Source organism: Oryctolagus cuniculus, chromosome 2, assembly GCF_051225735.1.
Source record: "Oryctolagus cuniculus isolate XC-2025 breed Fujian yellow rabbit chromosome 2, ASM5122573v1, whole genome shotgun sequence".
Classification (NCBI taxonomy): domain Eukaryota; kingdom Metazoa; phylum Chordata; class Mammalia; order Lagomorpha; family Leporidae; genus Oryctolagus; species Oryctolagus cuniculus.
Window position 1 is genome coordinate 183,839,477 of NC_142868.1, and position 22,092 is coordinate 183,861,568.

General features: G+C 59.6%; 1 protein-coding gene across 8 annotated transcripts in view; it reads right to left on the reverse strand.

Annotated features, from left to right (window-relative positions):
* The window catches only part of KLHL29 (kelch like family member 29), a 283,481-nt gene that overhangs the window by 18,039 nt on the left and 243,350 nt on the right, over positions 1–22,092 (reverse strand). For 7 of the 8 annotated variants that reach the window (XR_007918320.3, XM_008254789.5, XM_008254788.5 and 4 more), the window contains one exon: positions 2,974–3,112. The exons of the other annotated variant lie outside the window; for it this stretch is intronic. Coding sequence is in view for 6 of the 7 variants with exons in the window: in XM_008254789.5 (XP_008253011.1) it covers positions 2,974–3,112 (139 nt within the window). In the remaining variant the exon portion in view is untranslated. The remainder of the gene's footprint in view (positions 1–2,973; positions 3,113–22,092) is intronic. 8 annotated transcript variants of the gene reach the window in all.

Sequence of the window (22,092 nt, forward strand, 5' to 3'; positions counted from 1 at the left end):
ACACACACGTGCACACATGCACACTGGGCCCCATGATTGGTCCTGGGATTTCTCTTTCTTCCTCGCAGATTTTGCATACAAATAAAAACTGCACTTTTGTTCTCTGAGTTGGCACATGGAGGACAGGGCCGTGGGCTTTGGAGCCAGACCTCGATCCCAAGCTCAGAGCCGCTGATTGCTAAAACTTCTCTGGGCTTCCATCTGCTCATCCGCAGAACGGGGACATGAAGAGCACCTTCTGAGAGTGACAGCTCTGCCCGTCTCCTTGTGGGCGGGACCGGGCCCTTGTCAGAGGAGGAGGACCAGGTGAGACTTTAGCTGCCGTGGCCTCCCTGAGGGTGCGGCTGCCTGCGAGGGAAGACGCCCAGGTGGCGGGCAGGTGGGGCCGGGGGGCGGCTCCCCTCCTCACGATCTGTCCTCCTTAGGAGACAGGTCTGCCCACACTGCCCGCAGGCTTAAACCAAGCCTCTGGGACGCGGCTCCTGCCTCCTTCTCCAGCCTTGTTCCCTCCGTTCTCAGCCTCCCTCCTGGCCCCACGGCGGTGCCTAAACCTCAGCTGTCCCGCGGGCTCCCAGGAGGGGTGGCCACCCTGGGGTTAGGACTGGCCAGGCCGGCATGTCGGGGCTGGCTCCAGGCTGCAGGTGGGAAGGAGGCCGGCCTCACTCTCCAGGCCTGGGGTCGGCCAGGCTCACCCTGGACAGGTCAGTGCTGGTCCCATGTGGGGAGGTGCCAGGACACCCCCATTCCACGATCGGCCCTCCCTGTCCCCTCCGAGAGCACAGCCGGGGCCACTTCTCCCTTCTGGGCCATTCCAGCTGCTGCACATTAGGTCTGCTGGGCCACAGGGGCAAAGGGGGCAGAAATGACACGGTGACAGCGTCAGCCGCTCTCTGACGGTGAGAAGCTGAAATTCCTGACCCTTGCACGTGGCCAGGAAGGCTGACATCTCCCTGTAAGGCCTGGGCTTTCCTCCTGACACCTGCCTGCGACCAGCTGCATCAGTGGAGCCGAGTGCCTGGTGGTCACCACGAGGGGAGGGCTGCAAACTCACACCGTGCCCTTGGGCGGCAGGGTGCCCCCAGCCCGGCGTCAGCCCAGGGACCCTCCTGTGGTCTGTGGGCCCCCAGCTCTAAACCCTAGACTTCTGGGTTCTGATCCTCTACCTGCCTCCTACTGTGCATCGCGGTGTACACGCCAACTGCGCAGTGGGTCACCTTCCCTGCCCTCCCCCCTGTGGCCTCAGGCGCTTTGCCTCTACGGCCAGCAGCTCACACTAGGGAAGCCTCTGCAGGCCAGCCCTGTCACCCACTGACCGTCACCCTAGGGTGTCAGAGCTGGGAGGGGACCTCATGTGAACCCACCTCCTGGTTTACAGATGAGAAAACCTGAGGCCTGAGAGGGAGGACATGGCTGGCCTGAGGCCATCGGACAAGTGGCAGAGTCGGGGTCAAACTCAGGTCTCCAAGGGGGTGCCCTCTGCCCTCCAGCAGCTGCCTGGCACATCCCACTGTGCTCCCACCTCCAGGGGCACCCTCTCCTAGCTGCACCTGCCTCACACAGGCCCTGACTGTCCCTGTCCCCACACCCTTGTCGGAAGCCTGTCCAGGCAGCCTTCAACCCTCTGGGTTCCTGCTTAGCGGAGTCCTCTTCTCTGGGGTATGCAAGAGTCTGGCTGTGAACGGGGGAGGGTCCCAAAGACAGTCAAGGGGCCTCCGGGGTTCCAGCCCAGGCCAGGGCTGGCCCCTCTGCCCCTTCTGCACACCCCAGCTCGCCTGCAGCGAGGCCCCAGGCCCCGGGGCATTGCTCTGCGGCAGGATTGGCCAAGGATGGCAGCAGGGAGGAGCCGCGGTACCACCTCTCCCCTCTAGACCTCACTCTCCTAACACAGAGAGCCCAAGCGCTGCCTACGAGCTGGGAAGTCCCAGGGAGCCCGGCCCCTCCTGCGTGGCTGAGGGCCTCCCACGCCAGGCAGCCCCGTTCTACGCCAAAGGACACAACGGATCGGGAAGGAGGTAGCAGCCAGGGTGCCGTCCTGAAACAGAACACAGTGACTGGGGGGTTAGTCGGCAAGTCCGCACACGGCACTGGGCGGCCAGCACAGGTCCTGTCCTCCCACTCTGAGCTCGGGCCCGGCTCGGCGTCCGCCCCGGAGAGGCTGCAAGGCAAAATGAGCAGCGGATTAATCTGCTGATGGGGGGAGAAGCGTGAGCGGTCCCCAGGCTGCCCCTCGGCTGCGCGCCCTCACTAAGGAGCTTGGAGGGGGCCCTGACTGCTTTGCAAGGGTATGAAGCAGACGAATTAAAAAAACTCAACATAATGGAAAAGAAAGAAAGAAAGATGCTCAAGTGCTACTGAGACTCACTCAGGTGGGAAAGGCCGGGCCCAGGGCCGAAGGGGGGGGGCGGGGGCTGCGGGCTACCGTGTTTAGGACACGCCTGGTCCCCGCTCGGACAGCGCCGGCCTAGGCCCAGCGCACACGTGCCAGACACGCAGGGTGGACGAGGCCTCGCCTGGAGTCTCTGCTCCCTGACTTGGAGTGAGGGAGGGGCCCCTCAGCGGGGCTGGCCTGGCTGATGAGGTGTCCTGGCTGGAAGTTCACCGGAGTGGCAGTGGCGGTGGTGCCGGGAGCCCGTGCTGGCCCAGTGAGGGGCTGTGTGCCATGGTCCCTTGAGCAGAAGCTGCCGTGTTCCTAATCTCAGGGCGGGCAGGACAGGTGGGATTCTGGGGGCGGGGCTGCGGGGGGGGGGGGCGTGGGGCCCTGGCCACCGGCTGGGGCAGGCCGGCAGGGGGCAGTGGTTGTTCTGAGGCTGAGTGTGAGGGGGCTTGGGGAGGAGGGGAGCAGGAGGAGAGATGGCTACTGGCTCTGTGACAGGGAGTCACGCTTCAGGCACCTGCAAGAGAGGGGAAGAGAAAAGCGACACAAAAGCATCCTACAAAGGAACAGACCCGAGCACAGCTGGAAGGAAGGCAAACCTTTGAATCAGGTCCTTGAAATACAAGCTGCAGGAAGCTAGAACATTTTGGTGGACTTCAAACTCTCTGCCTTCAACAACAAGTTTCAGGTCTGTGAAGGCTCTGGCTCTGCGCTGTTGGTTCAGCTCCTTCAACATTTCTGCAGAACAGAGAAGACAGACAGGGCCACGTCCCCATTAAGAGTTTTCTTGTATTTTTTTTTTTAATTAAAAAATATTTTTCAAGAAGTAGAGAAATCGGAAATACTTGATACTGTTTTCTTGGCAAGACTGGCTCAACACGGACACTCAAAAGAAGTCACAAACATAGGCGGGAACAAGCAGCCGCGGGGAGGGGCTACACAGCCAGAGGAATCACAACTTTCAAAAGCAAAAAACAAAAACAAAAACAAAACCAGAAACCAAAAGCCAACCCCCACGGAAAAACAAAACAAAAACAAAACAAACAAAAAAACCCCCAAGTACAATAAAAAAATGAACCCCAGAAATCAAAAGGCAGAGGGAAAGAGTCCCAGTCTGACAATCGGAAACGTGGAGGATACGTTATCATAGACAACTAAAGCTGCCCTATAAATGCAAAACAGGTTCTCCAAGTGCCAATGGCGCAATGCATCAGGTACCGAGTAAAGCATGGCATTGTGGTGTAGCGTGGGCTGGGTACGGTCCAAAGGAGTAAAACCACAAAACCTGCAAAAACAGCATCCCTGCTGTTAGACACTCAGAGCTGTGGCGTGGGGAGAGCTCCCCGGGGCAGCCGAGTCGGGGCCAGGCACACACCTCCTTCCAAATCATACTTCCAGGCACTTCCGGAGGAGCGAGCAAGCAAGGGACGGGACTCTCCACACCCCTTCCTGTTCCCGGGACTCCCACCCTGGCTGGGGCTCAGCCCTGCGGAGCCTGGTTTGCAGCCCTTGAGGGTCCCAGGAAGTGGTCTCCGGGGCCTCCCCACCCTGGCGTGCACCTACCTTTGCCTGGTGTCTTGGCCACCTGGGGCTGGCATAGACAGTACCCAGGCCTGTGGGCTCCAGACCTGGGGATGTCAGACGCTTCTACCAGACCCACCCCAAGGTTTAGAAGAGAGAAGGAAGGAAGAGCCTGCCCATGACCTGGGACCTTATTTTGCTTCACTTGTAACAGGCAGGGTCTCAGGTGACCAAACTGCCCCCAGCCTTGCCTCACCTGCCTGCCCCAGGACCTGCTGGTCAAGGACTACCCTCAGCACTCCTGGTAGCAGACCAGAATGACCTTGACTGTCAGCAGCAGGGCTATCTCCTACCATAGGTGAGTGGGAGAGGGCTGCCTGCAGAGCTGAGCTGGGCCCTCCCGGAGCCCTGCCATCACCCCACACCTCCAGGTCCATGCTGATCCTCAGCCGCTGTTCTAGACTCACCCCCCGGCGTGCCCTGACCAGTCTTCTGTCCACGTGGCCCAATGTCAGCCAGCCTGCCAAGTCTCCCTGCTGGGTTTGCCTCTGACGCCTGGATGTCCTTGGCTAAGCCCCTGAACCTCAGCTCCTGGTGACCAAGCTAGGACCAGGGCTGGAAAGGGGCTTGGTGGGCCTTGGCTGTGGCTCTGAGCTTGCTGAAGACCCAGGAGGATCCCTCAGGACAAAGCCACACGGGGACTGAGGTGTGGGCCCTGCAGCTTCCAGGGACAGGGGCCAGGCTGGAGGACAGATGCTGGCCGGCACACAGGCTGGGGGGGGGCAACAGGGATTCCGAGGGGCCAGCAGGCTGGACTTCAGGAGCCTCGCCATGGTAGATGGAGCTTAATCCTGGGGGCACCACGGAGACGTGGGAGATGTGGCTTTCTGATGAAATCACACAGAGCCGGGATGGAGAGTGATTCAGGAGTCTGGATGGGAGGCAGGAAAGCAAACGCAAAACAGCTTGGCCTCGGGGCTCCTCTGGAGTGTGAACCTGAACTTGGCCTCCCATTAGGGCACGTGGGCTTGGGAAAGAAAAGAATCAACATCCCCAGAGGCTGAGTCTCCTCACCGAAAGCTAAACGAGGTAGCACAGGCTAAGCACGAACCTGGCATGTTGGCAGCAACCCACTGGAGGCCAACTCGAGTGGGTGGTGGTGGTGGTGACCTTCGCCTGACCCCAGTGAGGCAAGAAAACGGCCAGAACTTCAAGAGAAGGCAAAGAAAGAGACGGACACAGGTGTGGGCGCGGTGGCCCTGGGCGCCAGAACAGGCAGGGAGGGGCGTGTGTGCGACACCCAGGAAGGGGGAGAGAGGAGTTTAGTTTTGGGTGGGTCTGTGGGAGGCCAGGGGAGGGGGAGCAGGTGGGGCGCAGAAGCCTGGGCTGGAGACGAAGCTGTGGGGGCCAGCAGAGGCGCAGGGCACGGACGGCACTGCAATGGACGGCACAGCGCAGGGACGGCCACGGCGGAACCTCTGTGCCCACACCACGCACGTCAACTCCAGTCAGAGCCAGCAGCTGGCTCCATCCCTGGGTCGTTCATTTCCCTCGTGGGGCTGGCTGCTCGTCACCCATCCCTCAAGGCCAGGCCTGGTGCTCCTTGGTCCCAGGCCCTGCGCCTCCTGTCCCCGCTGCCTCCCGCACCCCGTGCCCTCCGCCTCCCTTTGAAGGCCCCCACAGCGGCAGTCTGCACTTGCTTCCTTGGAGCGCGCTATGTGTTGTAATCATTTATTTACATGCCTGCCTCCCGCGGCCGGCTGTTTTATTTATATTTTCATCTGCAACGCCCAGCACGGGGCCTGGCATATGCATAGGCATAGCCAGCGTGGTGGCTGCAGAGTTCTTGCAGCTTCCCCGGTGGAGGGGTGGGCGTCATCTCCCTGCCCTTTGACTCCTGGCTCACCTTTGATTCGCTCTAGGGTGCAGAACATGGTGGGAATGGCTTTGTGCCCGCATAGCCCTGGCCTCAGGGAGTGTTGCTGGCTTCTGTTCATATCTCAAGGCCCCTGCCACCCAACGCCACGTGGAGGGGTCGGGGCTGGCCTGGTGCAGGGTGAGAGGCCTGTGTGGAGTAGAGCGAGCCATCTTGTGGGTGGCCGCCGCCGGTATCTGCCCATCCCACAGCCAGGCCAGCTGAGCCCACCCCAGTTAGCAAGCTGGAAGCATGATTTGAAGCCACTACGTTTTAGAACTATTTGTTATGCGGTGAGGTCTGACAGAGACAGAAAGGAGGCACAAATGCTCAGCGCGCTTTCCCCATGCCAGCTTCTCCTTCGCTAGTTCCGTCTGAAACTACTTCTGTTTAAAAGCATCGTGGATGGGGCCGCTGCTGTGGCATAGTGGATTAAGCCTCCGCCTGCAGCACCGGCGTCCCAGATGGGTGCCAGTTCGTGTCCTGGCTGCTCCACTTCCTATCCAGCTCCCTGCTGATGGGCTGGAAAAGCAGTGGAAGATGGCTCAGGTGCTTGGGCCCCTGCACCCATGTGGGAGACCCGGAGGAAACTCCTGGCTCCTGGCTTTGGATTGGCCCAGCTCCGGCTGTTTCCGCCATTTGGGAAGTGAACCAGTGTATCGAAGACCTCTCTGTTTCCCCCTCTCTCTGTCTGTAGCTCTGCCACTCAAATAAATAAATAAGTCTTCAAAAATATAAAGCACTGTGGTACAATTCAGGGGCATGGGTCAGGAATGTCAAGTGCATTCACAAGGTCGGCCAACCATCACAGTACCTATCTCCAGGGCTCTCTCCATCTTGCAAAACTGAGACCCTGTCCTCATTAAACAACTCCTGGTCCCCCTTTCCCCAGCCCCTGGCCGCCAGCACTGCACTGTCCATCTCCTCTGGGGCCCATGAGGAACTGGAATCACATACACTCGTCCTCCTGGGACTGCCTTACTTCCTCACGCAGGAAGTCCTTGCTGTCCACCCACACGGCGTGGGTGATCACAGTTCCCGTCTTTCAAAGGCCGACTAGCGACGCGGTGTTCACAGATGCGGCATTTTGCGGCTGCTGGGCATCTGGGCTGCTTCCACGTTTTGGTCATGAGCACGCCTTCTGCTGGGAGGTTCCCGCGTGCACCCAAACCCCAGCCCCAGCCCCTTCCGGAGGGGTTGGTGTGCAATGGCTGGGTGGACCCTGTGAGCAAGAAACAGGGACGCCGAGGCCAGCCTGCGGGACTGGGAGCTTTGTTCCTGGGGGAGCGAGGCCACAGACGGCGCTGAGACGGGAGATGAAGTTGTAGCCAAACTTGTGCATATTTTTCACCAAACGACACACGTTTTTTGTCAGAGACTAATGGGCCGGTTCCCGCAGGACTGGAAGGGCTGTCTGGGGTGGTAATAAAGAGGAAGAGGTGGCAAATATTAAAAGGCGCAGGATTTCAGTGGCTCCGCAGTAGAGAAGTCCATTAAATCAGAGCCCCCAGAAAGGTTGGACGGCCAAATAATTTTTTTTTCAGAGCCTGGCTAGGTGATAAATGCTCTCGATCCCATTGGTATTTATGACACATATTTGATAAAGGACCCGAAAAAATTATAAACTCAGAGCAGTCGGGAACTCGACGGAGAAAGCCCAGCGAAGACCGCGTCCCGCTAGCCCAGAGGGTAATTCATCCGGGAGCAGGCCGCTGGACATGCGCTGACACCTCAGGGACAAATGGGGTCTTTCTGTGAACACAGCCTCCTGCGGCTGCCGAGCAAGGCCATGGCCACAGGGCCCCACCGATGCTGCTCTCCGCCCGCCCCCACCTGGCCCTCCCCCCGACCAGGTGCCTGTCTCTCCTCCTGGTTCATTGCTGAACAGGCTCCAGCTTCAAGGTAAGGCGCAATCAAAGTACCTGTGGGCTGCACCTGTGGCTGCACCTGCCACCTGCCGGCCCAGGTGCAGTCAGCGGGGCAGGCGCTCTGCTAGGAGGTCTCAGATGCCCCACGCAAGCCCTCCAGCTCCTTTTAGAGAGGAAAGCATGAGAGACCGACTTCCTGCCTGGACCTATGGCTTTAGTGGGCTGGTCTCTCCGTGTCCTGTTATCCAAATGGAAATCCCTGCCCTTTACCCGAGAGGAAACAAAAGCCCTACAGGGAGCCCCGCCGCTCACCAGCTGCCTTTCCCTAGCTGTCCACACTGGGTGATGAGAGCCATTTTCCCAGCAGTGGATTCTGGCACCAAAGTCCTCACTGTGTCTCCAGCCCCAGCCCAGGGCTGCACACCTGGATCGTCCACGTGTGTTGCTGCGCGGCCCTTGAGGTTACTTTCCAGTGGGAAAGTTCTCACGCCCTTTAAGATGACCAGGAAACGCACACGAGGTATTTCCAGGGCTGCCCAGCCAGGGCCCCAGTGCACTCTTACTGGGCTCCCTCTGTGCAAGGCTCTGGACCACGAGATGAACCTGGTTTCCCTCTTCAAGCTCAGTCCGACGGGGGAGTGGACACTGACCATGTCAGCTGCTCAGCATCAGAACCCTGCCCCCCCCACTCTTGGGGAGAATCCTGAGATGGGTGGGGCCCTGTCCCCATGGGAGCCCAGGGGAGGTGTCTCCCTGGTAGCTGGTGTGAACCCCTGAGGCCTGAGCTCAGCCAGCTAGGTGCTCAGGGCCTGGACATGGACATTCCAGGAAGGAGATCAGAGACACAGCTGACTGCGGTGGCTATGGCGAACTTCGGAGGCCGCAGGGCCTGCCCAGGGCACTGGGGGAGCACAGGTATGGGAGTGGATGAAAGATGGCCCACAGGGGTAGGACCCGTTAGACAGGAGCGCCTTATGGTAGCAGCCTGTGTGGCCAAAGGCCGACAGCCATGCACAAACACATGCCAGGGGCAGTCTGCGGGGGTGTGTGCTGGAGTTAGGGGTCGGGGTAGGCAGGAAATGAGGTGTGCGAGCAGGCAAGGGACCCCAAGAAAAGCTCCCTAAGCCGTGATAAGGCACCTGTGGATTTGGAGTCTGAGAAGGGAGGGAAGAGGTCTCCCGGATTCCCTGGGACACGGAGGGTGGGAGAGAGGGGCCCTGCTGCTGTTGGGTGGGTGAATGCATTGACGGCGGCTGGGGGGAGGGGTGGCTGGGGGCAGTGGAGGGGCTCTGAGCTCTGTTGGGGAGGCCGAGCTGTGAGATCTGCAGGTTCCCCCGAGGGTTGGGGTTGAGGGAGGAGTCCCTGAACCTGGCACCCCAGCGTCCCCCACCTCTGGGCAGGGCATGGGGTTCAGAAACAATGCACCGGCTACCTACCCTTCTCCTGGGTGTGCCCACAACAGGGTGGGGCCCAGGCCTTGGTGCTCAGGCTGGGAGGCACAGAGGGCCTTCTTGGGAAGAGGAGCCCCAGGCCTGGGCTGGACCCTCAGCCTTGCTCACCTTCCACCTCTTTTATCACCATTTAGAGGCAAGACGTCGGATTTCCAAATACACACAGGCCTGAGCTGGGATGGTTTGCCTCAGGATTGTGACTTTCTGATGGTACTTGAAATTTCGAGGTTTGACCTTTCCCAGGGCTGGGTGTGTGCAGCGTGACCTTCCCCGCGGGGGTCGCCACCAGGGGCCACCACAGTGGTGTGCATGTTGCTGGGTGAGGGCTCTGGGCAGGTTGGGTGCATTAAGTGCACGTGCGGCTTCCTGGGAACTGAGCCCGTGGCAAGTTCATTTTCTATCAGACTCAGGGATGTAGGAAGAGTGGAGAACTGCAGGTGCCTCCAGGCAGATTGCTCAAGATATATTCCCCAAGAAGGCACAGCGAGGAGCTGATGCGGCCACCACACCCTCCCGCACAGCCCCGCGCCTAGGTGGAGCAGAGAGGGCACAGGTGCAGAGCCTGAAACCTGACTCTGTGCACATCTGGGTTCTGCATATGTGGCGGAAGTGGCTGGTGGGCAGCCCTGGGCAAGAGAGGGCCACAGGGAGCTCAGCCTCCCCAGGGTGGCCGGGCTTTTCACCCTCCTCCATGCCAAGCCCCCCACAGACCTACCCCCACCTAGGATTCCTGGGACACGTGGGTGGGACAGCTGTTTGTGCCGTGGTCGGAAGGGGCCCCCAGGCCTTTGCACTCAATGCTGCAGACCCGAGCGTAGGACCTGCTTTGGAAATGGAAGAGCACCAGGGCCCTGGCGCAGGACCTGGTATTCGCCAGCTAGAGACAAAGAGCCCCACGTCGCAGACGCAACCCTGGAGCCTCCATTCTCCGTGCCATACTCCACAAAACCTCGCCACGCGGGATTCTTCCTGGGGACTTAATTAATCCCACAGAGATGTGTCCAGCTGGGGCTCCGGGACAATCAGTCCCCTGCCCCAGGTGACGGACAGCTCAGAGAGGGGGTGGGAAGAGGGGCTGGGGAAGGGCAGCAGAGGGGGAACAGGCAGAGGAGAGAGGGTGGAAAGAGGGGAGGGAGCAGCCACAGGTCTCCTCCACTGGCTTTAGCAAAAGCCATTATTTCCCAAGAATTCTGAGAGCCACAGTCCAGCAAATAAATCAATAGTTTTAAAGGATTTGCAAGAATTAGTGAACCAGAGCTGGGAGTACAATCAGTTCAGTTACCCAGGTAAAGAGGGAAATGAAACGGAAACCCCAGATGCCAGGGGCTAATGGCATCTCAGAGCACCACGAATCCATTCGAGGGAGAATTTGCAGCCCGGGGAGGATGAGGAGTTCGGAGGCAGGCGAGGAGAAAGCCTGTGTGTGTGTGTGTGTGTGTGTGTGTGTCTTGTGCAGCCTCCCTCCAGAAGTATCGGTCCCAGGCTCTCCATCTGTGCCCAACCCCCCACCCCCGCCAGTCCTGTCTGTACCAGGTCTGGGCAGCACACCTGCCTCCTGCGATTCAGAGAGGCGAATGCCTGGGGGTCCTTTCTAGTTTCTAACACTAATGGTATTTTACGACCACACAGGTCATTGCCATGGTCATTAAAGGGTATTAGGAAATCCTGCTCAGTTCAACAGAGGGAGGGGTTGCACCCTCCAGGTTCTCAGGCCCCAGCTGCAGGCCCTGCATAGGGTTAGAGGTCATGGGTGCCTTCAAGTACCTGCGCCAGCCCTGGCAAGAGCTGGGGGGAACCGCGGCCCCTGGGAAGGAGCTAGCCTTTCACCCTGCCTGGGCTGCACCCCTCTCACTGCCCTGTATACCTGACATAGGGACCAGCACACACCCTGCCCATCAGATAGGTGAGCAGAGTCCCCAGGGTGCCCCAGCCTGGGGGAGGGACCCCAGGAAGGCCCAACGGTGGTCTCTGCTGACTCTCCCTGTCTTCCCATCCCCTTCGATCATGCTTTCTTGTCTCCCAGCATCCTGTGCCATCTCTTCCTCCTGGCTATGTGACTTTGCCTGCCCAATTCTGTCTTCTGGCTAGACAGACAAGCTCCGGTGGGTAGGGATGGCACCTCTCATTCCCAGTATGCCAGAGCCTGACTGCTCTGTCTCACACCGGGAGCTGTCCCAGGTGTGGCTCTAGGGGGCGCCCATGCACCTGCGCCTCCAGACACAGGAAGGAGAGGCCTGTGTGCGCACAGGGGCCTGTGCTCCTTAACACCCTGCGTCGATTTCCCGGACACGGGACAGTTGCTGTCCCCGTGATGTCAGCTGGGCTTCTGGACTTCACGCTATCGCTCTCTGCCTGTGTCACTTCCCTGCAGGTATTTGGCTTGCCAGGCGTTTTTTCTTGGGAAGCTGAGCTTGCCAAGACTTGAGAATAAAACCACAGTCCCGTATTCATGAATACATTGACACAGTTCCCCAAGTGACCGGTGCTGTCCTGCACTGCCAGGGTCCGGCCTGTGTGTTTGGATGTGGCTCTGCTCCTGGGGGACCTCTAGGTGCCAGCCCCTGGGCTCAGACACTGACCAGGAGTGGCTGAGGGGGGCACAAATGCTGGAAAGCCGAGCCCCACCTCACTGGTCAGGCTGTGTCCAGCAGCATCGCCAGCACTCGGGGAGCACCGCTGGATGCTGGGCCCTGGGCGAGGTGGGAGGAGACAGCATGACCTGGCAGTTTGGCTCTGTGCTCCTGAGCTCCCTGGGTTCAACAGATGGTTATACACCTGCTGGGGCTGGGGTGCGGGGACAGCAGGCGCATTAGTCAGCTTGCCATTGCTTTCACCAAAATGCCAAGTGGAGCGATGTGGTGTATTCCAGCTTACAGTTTGGAGGTTCGCAGTCTGAGGTTGAGCCGGCGGCCCCATGGGTCTGACATCTGACGGAGACAGTGTGCACGGCGGGGGACCATCACGTGGCAAGGTGAGATGCACACAGGGAAACTGTGCTGAACTTAGCTTAAATAACCAACCCTCTGGCCAGCAGGACCTTCTAGGGGCACGCCCCAGTGACCTAAAGGCCGCCCACTGGGCTCTCCTTCTAAAGGCCGTAATCAGATCAAGTCTCTACCCTTAATCCACGAACCATTAGCATAAGACTTTGGGGGCCAAATCCCCAACACGGTCTTTGAGGGACATCACAGCTATTACCCAAACCGTAACAGGAAGTGAGGGCGCAGCAGGAAGTCCAGAGAGGAGCCCGGTGGCCCGGCCACCTTGTCCAGGCTGCTCCCTCCACCTGGAATCCCCTCGGCCTCCTCCAGTGCCCGCCCACTCTGGGTGACCAGGTTCTGTGCTGCCCTCTGCTCCTCCGCCCTTGGCCCACCCCTCTGCCAAGTCCATTGCTGAGTGAGTGAATGACCTTGACCGTAAGGGCAAGGAAGTAGAATCCTTGCCGGCCCTGGGGTCTTGAGACGCGGTGGCCACTTTGGGGGTGGGGGTGGTCTGGGCAGCTGCGATCACACAGAATCCGGCTGAGGGCTTTCCTGGACTCCAGCCACAGCCACCCTCCAGGGCCCAGGGATGGGGGAGGCACGGCTCAGCCTGATCCAGGAGCTGTCCTTGTTCCATGGGCCAGGGCCTTCCTGCCCAGCTCTCCTTCAGTGGTCAACTTCAATGGTGTCCGCCTTGGGCCAAAACTCCTCCTAGAAGCAGAGACCGTCCAGGCTCCTGGAGCTTCCAGCCCTGCTCTCTCTCAGGGTCAGGGTTGCCTCCGGTGGGCGGAGGTGGGGGGAACGGACTGAGAGCCCCTGAGCGGGTTTGCTGGAGTGGCAGTGGGGGTTAGGCACATCTGAGGCCTGGGTCGTTAGGGGCTGTAGTCAGGCCAGGGAGCAGGCTGGGGAGAAAAAAAGGACGTCCCCAGCACAGCTGACCTGGGTATTAGTGGGGTCTGCACACCAAAGGGGCTCCTGAGGGCCCCGGATGAACCCAGCAGTCCCAGCAAAGGTGGATCTGGGAGCACCGTGGACCCGGCTTCCCTAGCTGCCACTGGAAGTGGCCCCTCGGCTCCCATACGTTCTCCTCGGCCTCCTGGAGCTCCTAAAACCAGAACTTCCCTCCCGGCTTGACTTCTGCAGCCAGGGTCTGGCCGTTCTCTGACCCCGTAATCCAGATCGGCAGGGCCTGCCCTGAACCTCGCCCCATTCATGGTGGGCACTTGGAAGTGCAGGAGTGGGTCTGGAGCCGTACTAAGGAAAGCACTCCAAAGCAGAGCCTGCATCTGACAGGTCCTTGTGCCCCAGCGTCCGGCATCGCTGGGGTCTCGCACAAGCTTCAGGTGAGCTTTAGCGGAGGGCTGGAGGGGACAGGAAAGTGGCTGCTGGATTGGAGAAGATGTCGTGGAGAAGGCACGGGAGCTAGCAGCCATGGAGGAAGCTGTCCAGGGGCCAGGGGCCAGGGCACAGGCGTAGGGAATCGCCAGCGGGACCATGGACGCTGAGTCTGCAGTGGGTGACAGGTAGAGGAAAGTGTGGAGCCCTGGGGACCAGCCCTCCTTGAATGCATTTCCAGACACTCAGCACTCCGCTCCCCAGACAGCTGAGCCTGGGAGCCCCAGCACTCCCTGCTCTCTGGGCCTGGAGACAGGTGCGCAGGGCTGGGCAGGCTTCGCTGCACACAAGCTCACCCTCCCAGGCTTCTGCGCAGCAGTGCGGTCACCTGCCTGCAGGTCACCTTGAAGGCGAACTGACCGCGGCCACAGATCAGAAGGAACAGGCCCCGCAGGCAGGCAGCAGGCACCACCCTCTAGGCCCAGGGTCCTCGGGCTGACTCCCAGCAGGAGGGGGCAGCCAGGGCCCCGGATCCTCACGTCTGCAGCGGTGGTGAGGGTGGGAGGCAGGGTGACCGAGCGCTCACTGTGGGCAGTGCGCCCAGCACCTCGGTACAGGCAAGCATCTGAATGCCCTTGACTTGAGGACCGTGTGGCCTCAGCTGGAGGCTGGCGCCGGTTCACTCTGACACAGGCCTGTCCTGTCTGCGGCCCTGGTTCTCAGCCTGCACTGGGCTCATCTGAAACCTTGCGCTGAAGCCCGGACTGCACCCAAGTTTCTGCTTCTCTAGTAGGGGGTGGGGGAGAGTAGTGAGCTAGGCACCAGGGATCCCTAGGGCTCTCAGAAGGTTCTAACGTGCAGCAGGGTTTGGGAACCTCCAGGCTCATGCCCAGGTGCTGCTGTTGGTTCTGCCTTTTGGTTCTTACTCTCAAGGTGTCCAGTTTTTTTTTTTTTTTTTTTCATTCAGAGCTCAAAGAAATTTACTGGAAAAAATAAAATAAAATTAAGGAACAACAGCTCAAAGAGCCAGCAATTTATGCAAATGAATGCAAATAAATACAAACTTCTATACATATGTTTATGCAAATATTCTTGTGGTCCTTGCAAATCACTCACCCACCTGCAAGCAGCCGCCCCCGATTTCTTGGTGAGAACTCCGGGCAGGGTGCCTGGGTTAATGACAGGTGCTATCGGGATCTTCCAGAACTACATTTCTATTAGCAAACTCATTCCAGAAGGCCCCCAAGGACACTCACCAGAGCCTGGCTCTGCCCACCACGCTTCCTCCACACCCCCGCTCAGGCCTGAGGGCTCACTGAAGGCCACAGGCCAGGGAGGGATCAGGAGCTGCAGGCCAGCGGGCACCGGAGATCAGGAAGAAAAAGGGGGCCCTAGCAGTAGCCGGGGGGCCAGAGGACAGCTCTGCCCACGAGGGCGGGGCTGCCCCTCGTGCTGTACCTGTCTAGGTGGGCTTGCGTGGGCCCAGACACTTGACCCTTTTGGACAGGATGCCCTGCACGTGCTGTTTGTTGGGTTAGAAATCGGGAGACACTGGGCTTCGGAAAAACGCTTGCCCTGTCGAGATCAGAGATAGGAGCCCCCATGTATGCTTCCTCCAGGGCTGCTATGCCTGTGTCCAGCGCTCATGGGCCACTCCTCCCAGGCCTGGCGACCAGCATGGCCTCCACCACTTCAGGACACTCTTGCTTTGTTGAGGCGCAAGCTCTGAACCTGCTGGCTCCAGCCCCGGTCTCTTCCCCAAGGCTCCCCGCCTGCCAGGGTGATCTCCTGAGGCTGAGCACCCAGCCCCTGGTGCTGCCCCGGTTGCTGGGGTTGGGATGCGACTCCGAGCTCTGCCTGCGCGCTGTGGAATCTCTCAGCCTGCCTTTGACAGCCCTTGGAATAGCGCAGGCAGCTTCTTATCTGGGCAGGTGCTGCAGCGGCGGGGAGACACCCTGGCCACTTGGGGGCACTGTGGCCCGCGGGGGCAGGGAGCGTGGCTGCTAGGCAAGGAGACGGCCGCTCCGTACAGTCTGGGTGACTATGGCGGGAATGCGCGTTCCTTCACAACACCCCTGCCTCGCTGTTCTCCCCGTGCCCTTGGGACTTCACGCACAACTTGGGGTGCTGCAGGCACGGCCTGGCCCCGCTGTGGCGCTCGCCTCCAGGTGGATAAGGCTAGACAGTGCCTCCCCGGACCCAGGGCCCAGCCCACAGTGGGAAAGACCCCCTAGGAAAAAAGAGAAATTGACCTGAGCATAGCCGGCAACTCTGGGCAGCACTGGCCACTGGTGTGGGGTCCCAGGCCTTTCAGGCTGTGGTGCAGCTCGGACCAGAGGGCGTGCGGTCTGTTCAGGTGTGACTGTCTCCACAAAGGGATGCCGTGACAACCTCTCGAGCCCCCGCTGCTTTGGGCCCCGGGGTGACCCCCTACCCATATCCCAGCCCCTAGACAGCCCAGGGTTCCTGGCCAACAGTGAGAAGGAGGGCCACCCCGCTCTGTCGGGGGACAAAGCCCGGCCTTGCTGCCCTCAGGGGGGCACTCTCAGCTCTTGGTGGTCCAACTTTCCAAGAGGAAAATGAGCTTTCCTGCTCGGAGCATTCTGCACCTCGGGACCGGCAGACTCCAGCTCCACCAGACCCGGGCGCCTGAGAGAGGCCCAGGTCTTGGAGAGCACTCTCCCCCGCCGCCCCCTGGTCAGCTTTATCTAACTTTCTAATGTGAGAGACACAGAGAGAAAGAGAACACGGCAGAGCTGCTATTTGCTGGTTCACTCCCCAAATGCCTGCAACACTGGACTGGTGTGACAACGACACACCTCGGAGGAGAAGGGGAGTGATCAGCTCCCGAGCCTCCCTGGCTGGTTGGCTGTGGGCCCTGCCAAGGTGCCGGATGTCTGTCCCAGGTGGGCTGTGCCCTCACCCACAGGCTGGCCTCGCGAAGGCTCCCCTCTTCTGGGCGGGGAACTGGCGGGAAATCCTTCTCTTTTGAGAGTGAACTCACCCCAGGAGGCTGGCCACTCCCTCCTCCTAGCCCTGAGGATAAGTGTCGCTGGGGACCTTTTACCATCTGGTGGTCACTCCAGGTCTGGAATTCAGAGCTCAGACCAGCCCACAACTCAGAGCCTAGAGAGCAGAAGAAACTCAGAATTCCACAGAAGCAGAGCCCAGAGCCCCAGCCACGGTCCAGTCCAGGTTCCTACGTAGACACTTGGAGCTCAGACCACTGGACGGGACCCCAGACCTCTCCGAGGCTCTGTGTGTGCTGGGAAGTTCCTCCCAGCCCTCTGATTGGCACCTGACAGTGCAGGGTATTAATTATGGTCAGCGTTTTCCAGCAGGCAATAAAAAGCCTTTTAGAACGTTCCGATGGGAGGTGATTAACTCTATTAAGTGGCGGTATGGATCTTTCTATCTGTTGCTTTCATAAACATAGTTGTAGGCAGAATGTTTTATTATGGACATAAAAATGTCCCACATTACAATGCATAAGCATATACTGATGTTATATTTCTTTACGGGGCTCCGCGCCCCAGTCCCCAACCACTCCGAAAAGAAACTACACGTCTCAATAATTTATGCTCCAAGTTTTCACCAGGATTATCAATGGCAGCGCTGCAGCTTTCTCTGTCGGCAACACAATAGATCATAGTAAAAATGCAACGACAGGCGATGTGTTCGTTTGATTTTTTCCACCTGAATCAGCAGCCCGAATTCCAGACACAGCAGTTTAGGGCAAGCAGCACACTGAAGAATTTAAGCCTAAGCATTTAATCTGTTCTTTCCATAAATTTCTGCTGCTTGTGCTTTATAATGATTCTACCAGAGGAAGTTTATTTATATCGCAGATTTTCAACATCAGCACATTGAGTTCACCACGGCAATCGCTCAGTCAATAGCTTACAGCCATGTATAATATCACTCCGGAAATCAAAAGCCCATTTGAAGAAGAGAAGGCTCAGATTAAAGTCACTTTAAGACATCAATAACTCGGAGCCGACTGAGGAGAAGTTATAAATACCAGCGCGCGCCTATGCAAATAAGCCTGGCGGACGCGCCGCCTCCGCGCGCGGGGACCCCCGGACGGCACGTTCCCCGGCGCCACGTGACGGCGGCGCCCGGCGGGGCGGGCCCCGGGCGGCGCGCTCATCGTGACGTCACCGCGCGCGGGGCCACGCCCCTGAGGTGGCCCCGCCCCTGCCCTGGCCGAGCTCCCGGCGCCTGCGCAGTCGCCGCCGCCCCCGAGGTCCGCGTGTGAGGGCCTGGCCAGGACGAGGACATCCCGAGGCCCCGAGGCGCGCGCGTGGCCGGTGCTGGCCAAGGGGCACTTTCACAACATCCGCGCCGGCTCGCAGCAGCCATCTGACTCCCCAGCGTCCGGCCCTGCTTCTCGTCCCCGAAGAGCCCGCACCTAGTTCGCATGCTTCACCGCCGGCTCCAAGACCCGCGCACGACGCGCAGTACCGTGCTGCGACGGCGTGTTCCTGCCGTCCAGATGGGAACGCTGAGAACCGGAGACAGCCATGAGCTCAGTCAGGCTCTGCTCGCCTCCACCCTCTGCGTTTAGGGCTTTAAGGCACCGCGTGTCACTGCTTCCTGTTTCGCCTGGACACCTTCCGCAGGGCAGGGCCAAGACGTAGGGGTCTCCGGGGAAGGGCAGGCCCAGGGACCAAGGAGCACCTGATGTGGTCCTGATGTGGAGGGGGGCTTGGGAGCTCTGGGAGGGGGCAGAGCTGGTGGGAGGGCCCAAGGCACTGCTCCCAGGGGCCTGGGCTGTGTACTGGAGGTGGTGAGGACACCCCAGGCTTTTGGGTGGCTGCTGAACTCAACTGCGGAGCACAGAAATTGCAATTCTAGAAGCTGCCCAGGCCTCACATGGCCCCGGGCTTATCTTGGCCAAAGTCCCCTGCAGTGGCAGCAGGAGACAGGGCTGGTCACTGCTCAGGGGCATGACCAGCACAGAGCCAGGAGCCATCCGGGAGCAAAGTCCTCCAAGGGTAAGACGGCGAGAGGGAGGCTGAGGAGACGGAAAGCCGCAGAAGCTACTGAGCGAGAGAAGACGCGCTGGCTTCTTCAGACGGGTCTCACCTGAAGGTGGCCCAACTTGGCCTTGCTCTAGGCTCTGTCTCCCGGTTCCCACCCTCCTGCTCTCTGCCCCCATCACTGTGGCGTTTGCACGTTGGCCCAGTGGACAGCACCAGTCGCTGCCAGCTGCAGCCATTCCCTGTCCAGCAAGTACTTACTGAGCACCTACCATGTGCTAAGCGCTGGGGATAGCAAGGGAGAACCAAACAGACCAAAAGCCGGGCCCTGGCGGCGTGTGGGTGCTGGGGGTGTCCGGTGACCCTCAGCTGCAGCGCGCGGCTCTGGAGGGCTGGGCAGTCCCGTGGAGTCATCCTCGCGCATGCATCTGGCTGCCGAGAGGCCCAGAGGTCGTGGAGACCACTTTTCAGAATCTAGTGGCAGGGGCATCACCTCTTGTCCTAGCGGGCCTGGGGATTGCTCTCGGCCTCAGACAGGGGCCAGTGGGGGCTCCCCTGCTCTCTGATGGGTAAGGACATGTCCTTGGGGGATGTATGAGGGCACCTCAAAAGTCTCATGGAAAAATGGAATTAAAAGATTAGTTGAGCGGTGCTGTGGCATAGTGAGTAAAGCCGCCACCTGCAGTGCCAGCATCCCATATGGGCGACAGTTCAAGTCCAGGCTGCTCTACCTCCGATCCAGCTCCCTGCTAATGGCCTGGGAAAGCAGTAGAAGATGGCCCAACTGCTTGGGCCCCTGCGCCCATGTGGGAGACCTGGAAGAAGCTCCTGGTTCCTGGCTTTGAATCACTCCAGCTCTGGCCATTGCAGTTATTTGGGGAGTGAACCAGTGGATGGAAGACCTCTCTGCCTCTCCTTCTCTCTCTAACTCTGCCTTTCAAATCAATCAGTCAATCATAAAAGAAAATTAGTTGGGTGCAAAAAAAAAAAAAAAATTGAACTCCACGTCTCTTGTTTACTAACACCCAGTTTCCATGAACTTTTTGAAGTTCCCTGTCCCCCTGCCCCTGTGCCAGGAGGACTGCAAGCCAAGCCCCCAGTGGGAGCTCAGGTGGGCAGGGGCCTGGCCCTGTGGCATGGAGGCTCGCCCGGGTTTCTTGGGGCTTCTCTTTCTTTTCCTGACAGAACCAAGTCTGGCCTGACGCCTCGGATTACGCCAGTTCCACGTGAGCTGGCCGCCTTCCGCCCCAGGGGAGGAGCTGGGTTCCCAGGGGCTGGAGCCTCCCAGACTAGGGCCTGTGGGCAGTTCTAGAGGGGGCCAGGCTAAAGGCCAGCGTGAGTGGGGTCGGGACATAGTGGTGAGGACAGGGCAGTGCCGTCAGACGCCTGGGCGGGGTTAGGCTCCGGGGCTGAAGGGCCAGAGCAGAGTGGAGGTGCCAGGATGGTGGGCAGGCAGCGCAGCCACCCAGAGGGGCGGAGGCAGCCAAGGTAGAGGCTGAGTGTGTCAGGCTGGCCGAGTGGGCTGAGCCGAAGGCCCTGGTGAGGAGGAGCTGACAGGCGTGTCCTCGTGGGACTCGGGGCTCCTCAGCGTGGGGCACAGTCTGGGCATGTGTGAGGGCTCTCCCTCCAGTCTGGGGCCGGCTGCTCACTTTCCAAATGAGGAAGCCGAGATTCTGGGAGGTGGGCAGAGGGGAGGCTGCGCTGGGCGGAAGCCAGGCTGTGCGTGTGGTTGCAACGGCAGGTGCTGCTGAGTGCCCACAGACCAGAGCCGCAACCAGTGAACGATGGGCCGAGGACTGTCCTGCGTCCATCCCCGCACCGCCTCTGACCAGCTGGGCAGACACGGCAAAGTCACTTCCAGGTTTGATCATGGGCCATGGTGCTACCCGCCCCAAAGAGTCATGGAAATCAAACAGGGGCCCTTCAGAATGCTCATGGAGCACTGGAATTGAAAGTGTGGGTTTCTTTTGCTGCAGGAAAAAAAAAAATTGAAATCCATGCATAGGTTTTTTTTCATAACATGCATTTTTTAAATGTACTATGCAAAAAATTTTTTTTGCACCCAAATAAACTCATACCTTTCATTCCATGTTCCGTGAACTTTTGAATATATGACCCGCACACGCAACGCCCTTAGAAGCCCTTCTGGAAGGTGGGTTGCTCAGGATGTGCGCTGCACAACCCCAGGGGGTGCCACACGCCTCACTGTCATCACAGGCTTCTTCAGTTGTTCTGACAATTTTCTGGTAGGTGGCAGGCGAGGGTCTTTGAGAGAAGGGTCCCTTTTTACATTTCACAGAAAGTTGCTAAATCGGCCAGGGGCGGGGGTGTTCCAAAGTCATTCACAGCTGAGTGGGGGAGACAGACATGAAAATAGACCCTCAAGATGCTCGGAGGGGAAGAAGGCTGAGTGAAGTGTGCACGCAGAGGCTCGGGTTAGCTGAGGAGAGGGCTCGCTCTGCCACACAGAGGCTGTGCCTCAGCTTCCCACCAGGGAACAGCGCCTCCGAGAGCCAGGCCTCGCTCCCGGGCCCTCCCTCGGCCGCCACCGCACACAGAGGTGGCCCTGAGAGGCCTCGGAATGCCAGGGTCCCCTCCCTCAGCCCTCCATGCTGCTGCAGGAAAGAGAGGCGAACCCAGGAAAAACACGCAGGAAGCCTGCGGCGGGCCTGGCTTCTCACTCCCCTCCGGCGTCTGACCACAACCCTCCCCGTGGCTCCTGGTGTCCCCTGAGGCCATTCCCTGCCCCTGCTCCCAGCCTCTGAAGAGGCCGTCAAGGCCGTGGGTGTCCAGGGGACACGTGGCCTGTTCTGGGTCCGTGGAGTGGCAGGGGCTTGTGGGGGACCCTGCGTCAGGCTGCTCGCCCCATTTCCACTGCCTCCCCTCCAAGCAGCCACCAGCGAGGCCAGACTATCACCCCCAGACAACGGCACTGTGCTCACAGGGGCCAGGCGGGGCTCAGCTCTGATTGCGTGGGCCGTGGGGCCCAGAAAATGTTGACCGACCCCTCCCTGCCTTGGTGGGGAAGGGCAGGATCCCCGCCCCCAACAGGAAAGACGAGATGGAGGAGGGAAGGGGTGGGAGTGATGGGTGAGAGGAGGGGCAAGGGCTGGAGAGAGGGAGCGTTCAGAGCCTGGGTCCTGAGGGTCTGAGGCTCCATCAGCCTTTTCAGGCTCTGGTCAGGTTTGGGCTGTTTAGGCCTGGATGCCGCCAGGCAGGTGAGAGGCCGGGGAGAACGGGTCCCAGCCTTCGCTTTCTCACTCCTGTGGAGACTCAGGAGCCTGGAAGGCCCGGGAGGCAGGATGCCCACCTGGGGAGGAGGGGCTGCCGGCCAGGCCTGTAGCTCTGCACAGAGACTTTCCGGCGGCCCCGGCCTCCCTCCCGGAGGGGGCTGGAGACTCTTTCCTGCTCTGCTGAGTTCCTTCAAAGATATCAGCACATGGCTAATCTTCCTCCCGTTCAGAAATGCAGAGTAATTTGCCCGAATGGGGATTTCTGCATATTTATACTAATGTCTGTGTTTAAAGCTTATGAGACAGGGAATTGCTGAGAGATGTCCATTAGCAATATATACAGACTGCAATTATTTCTTTATGGTGTGTGGTTTGACTGCGGAATATTTTATTTCAATGGAAGTAGTGGGCTTTGCCTACTGTGTTTTCTTA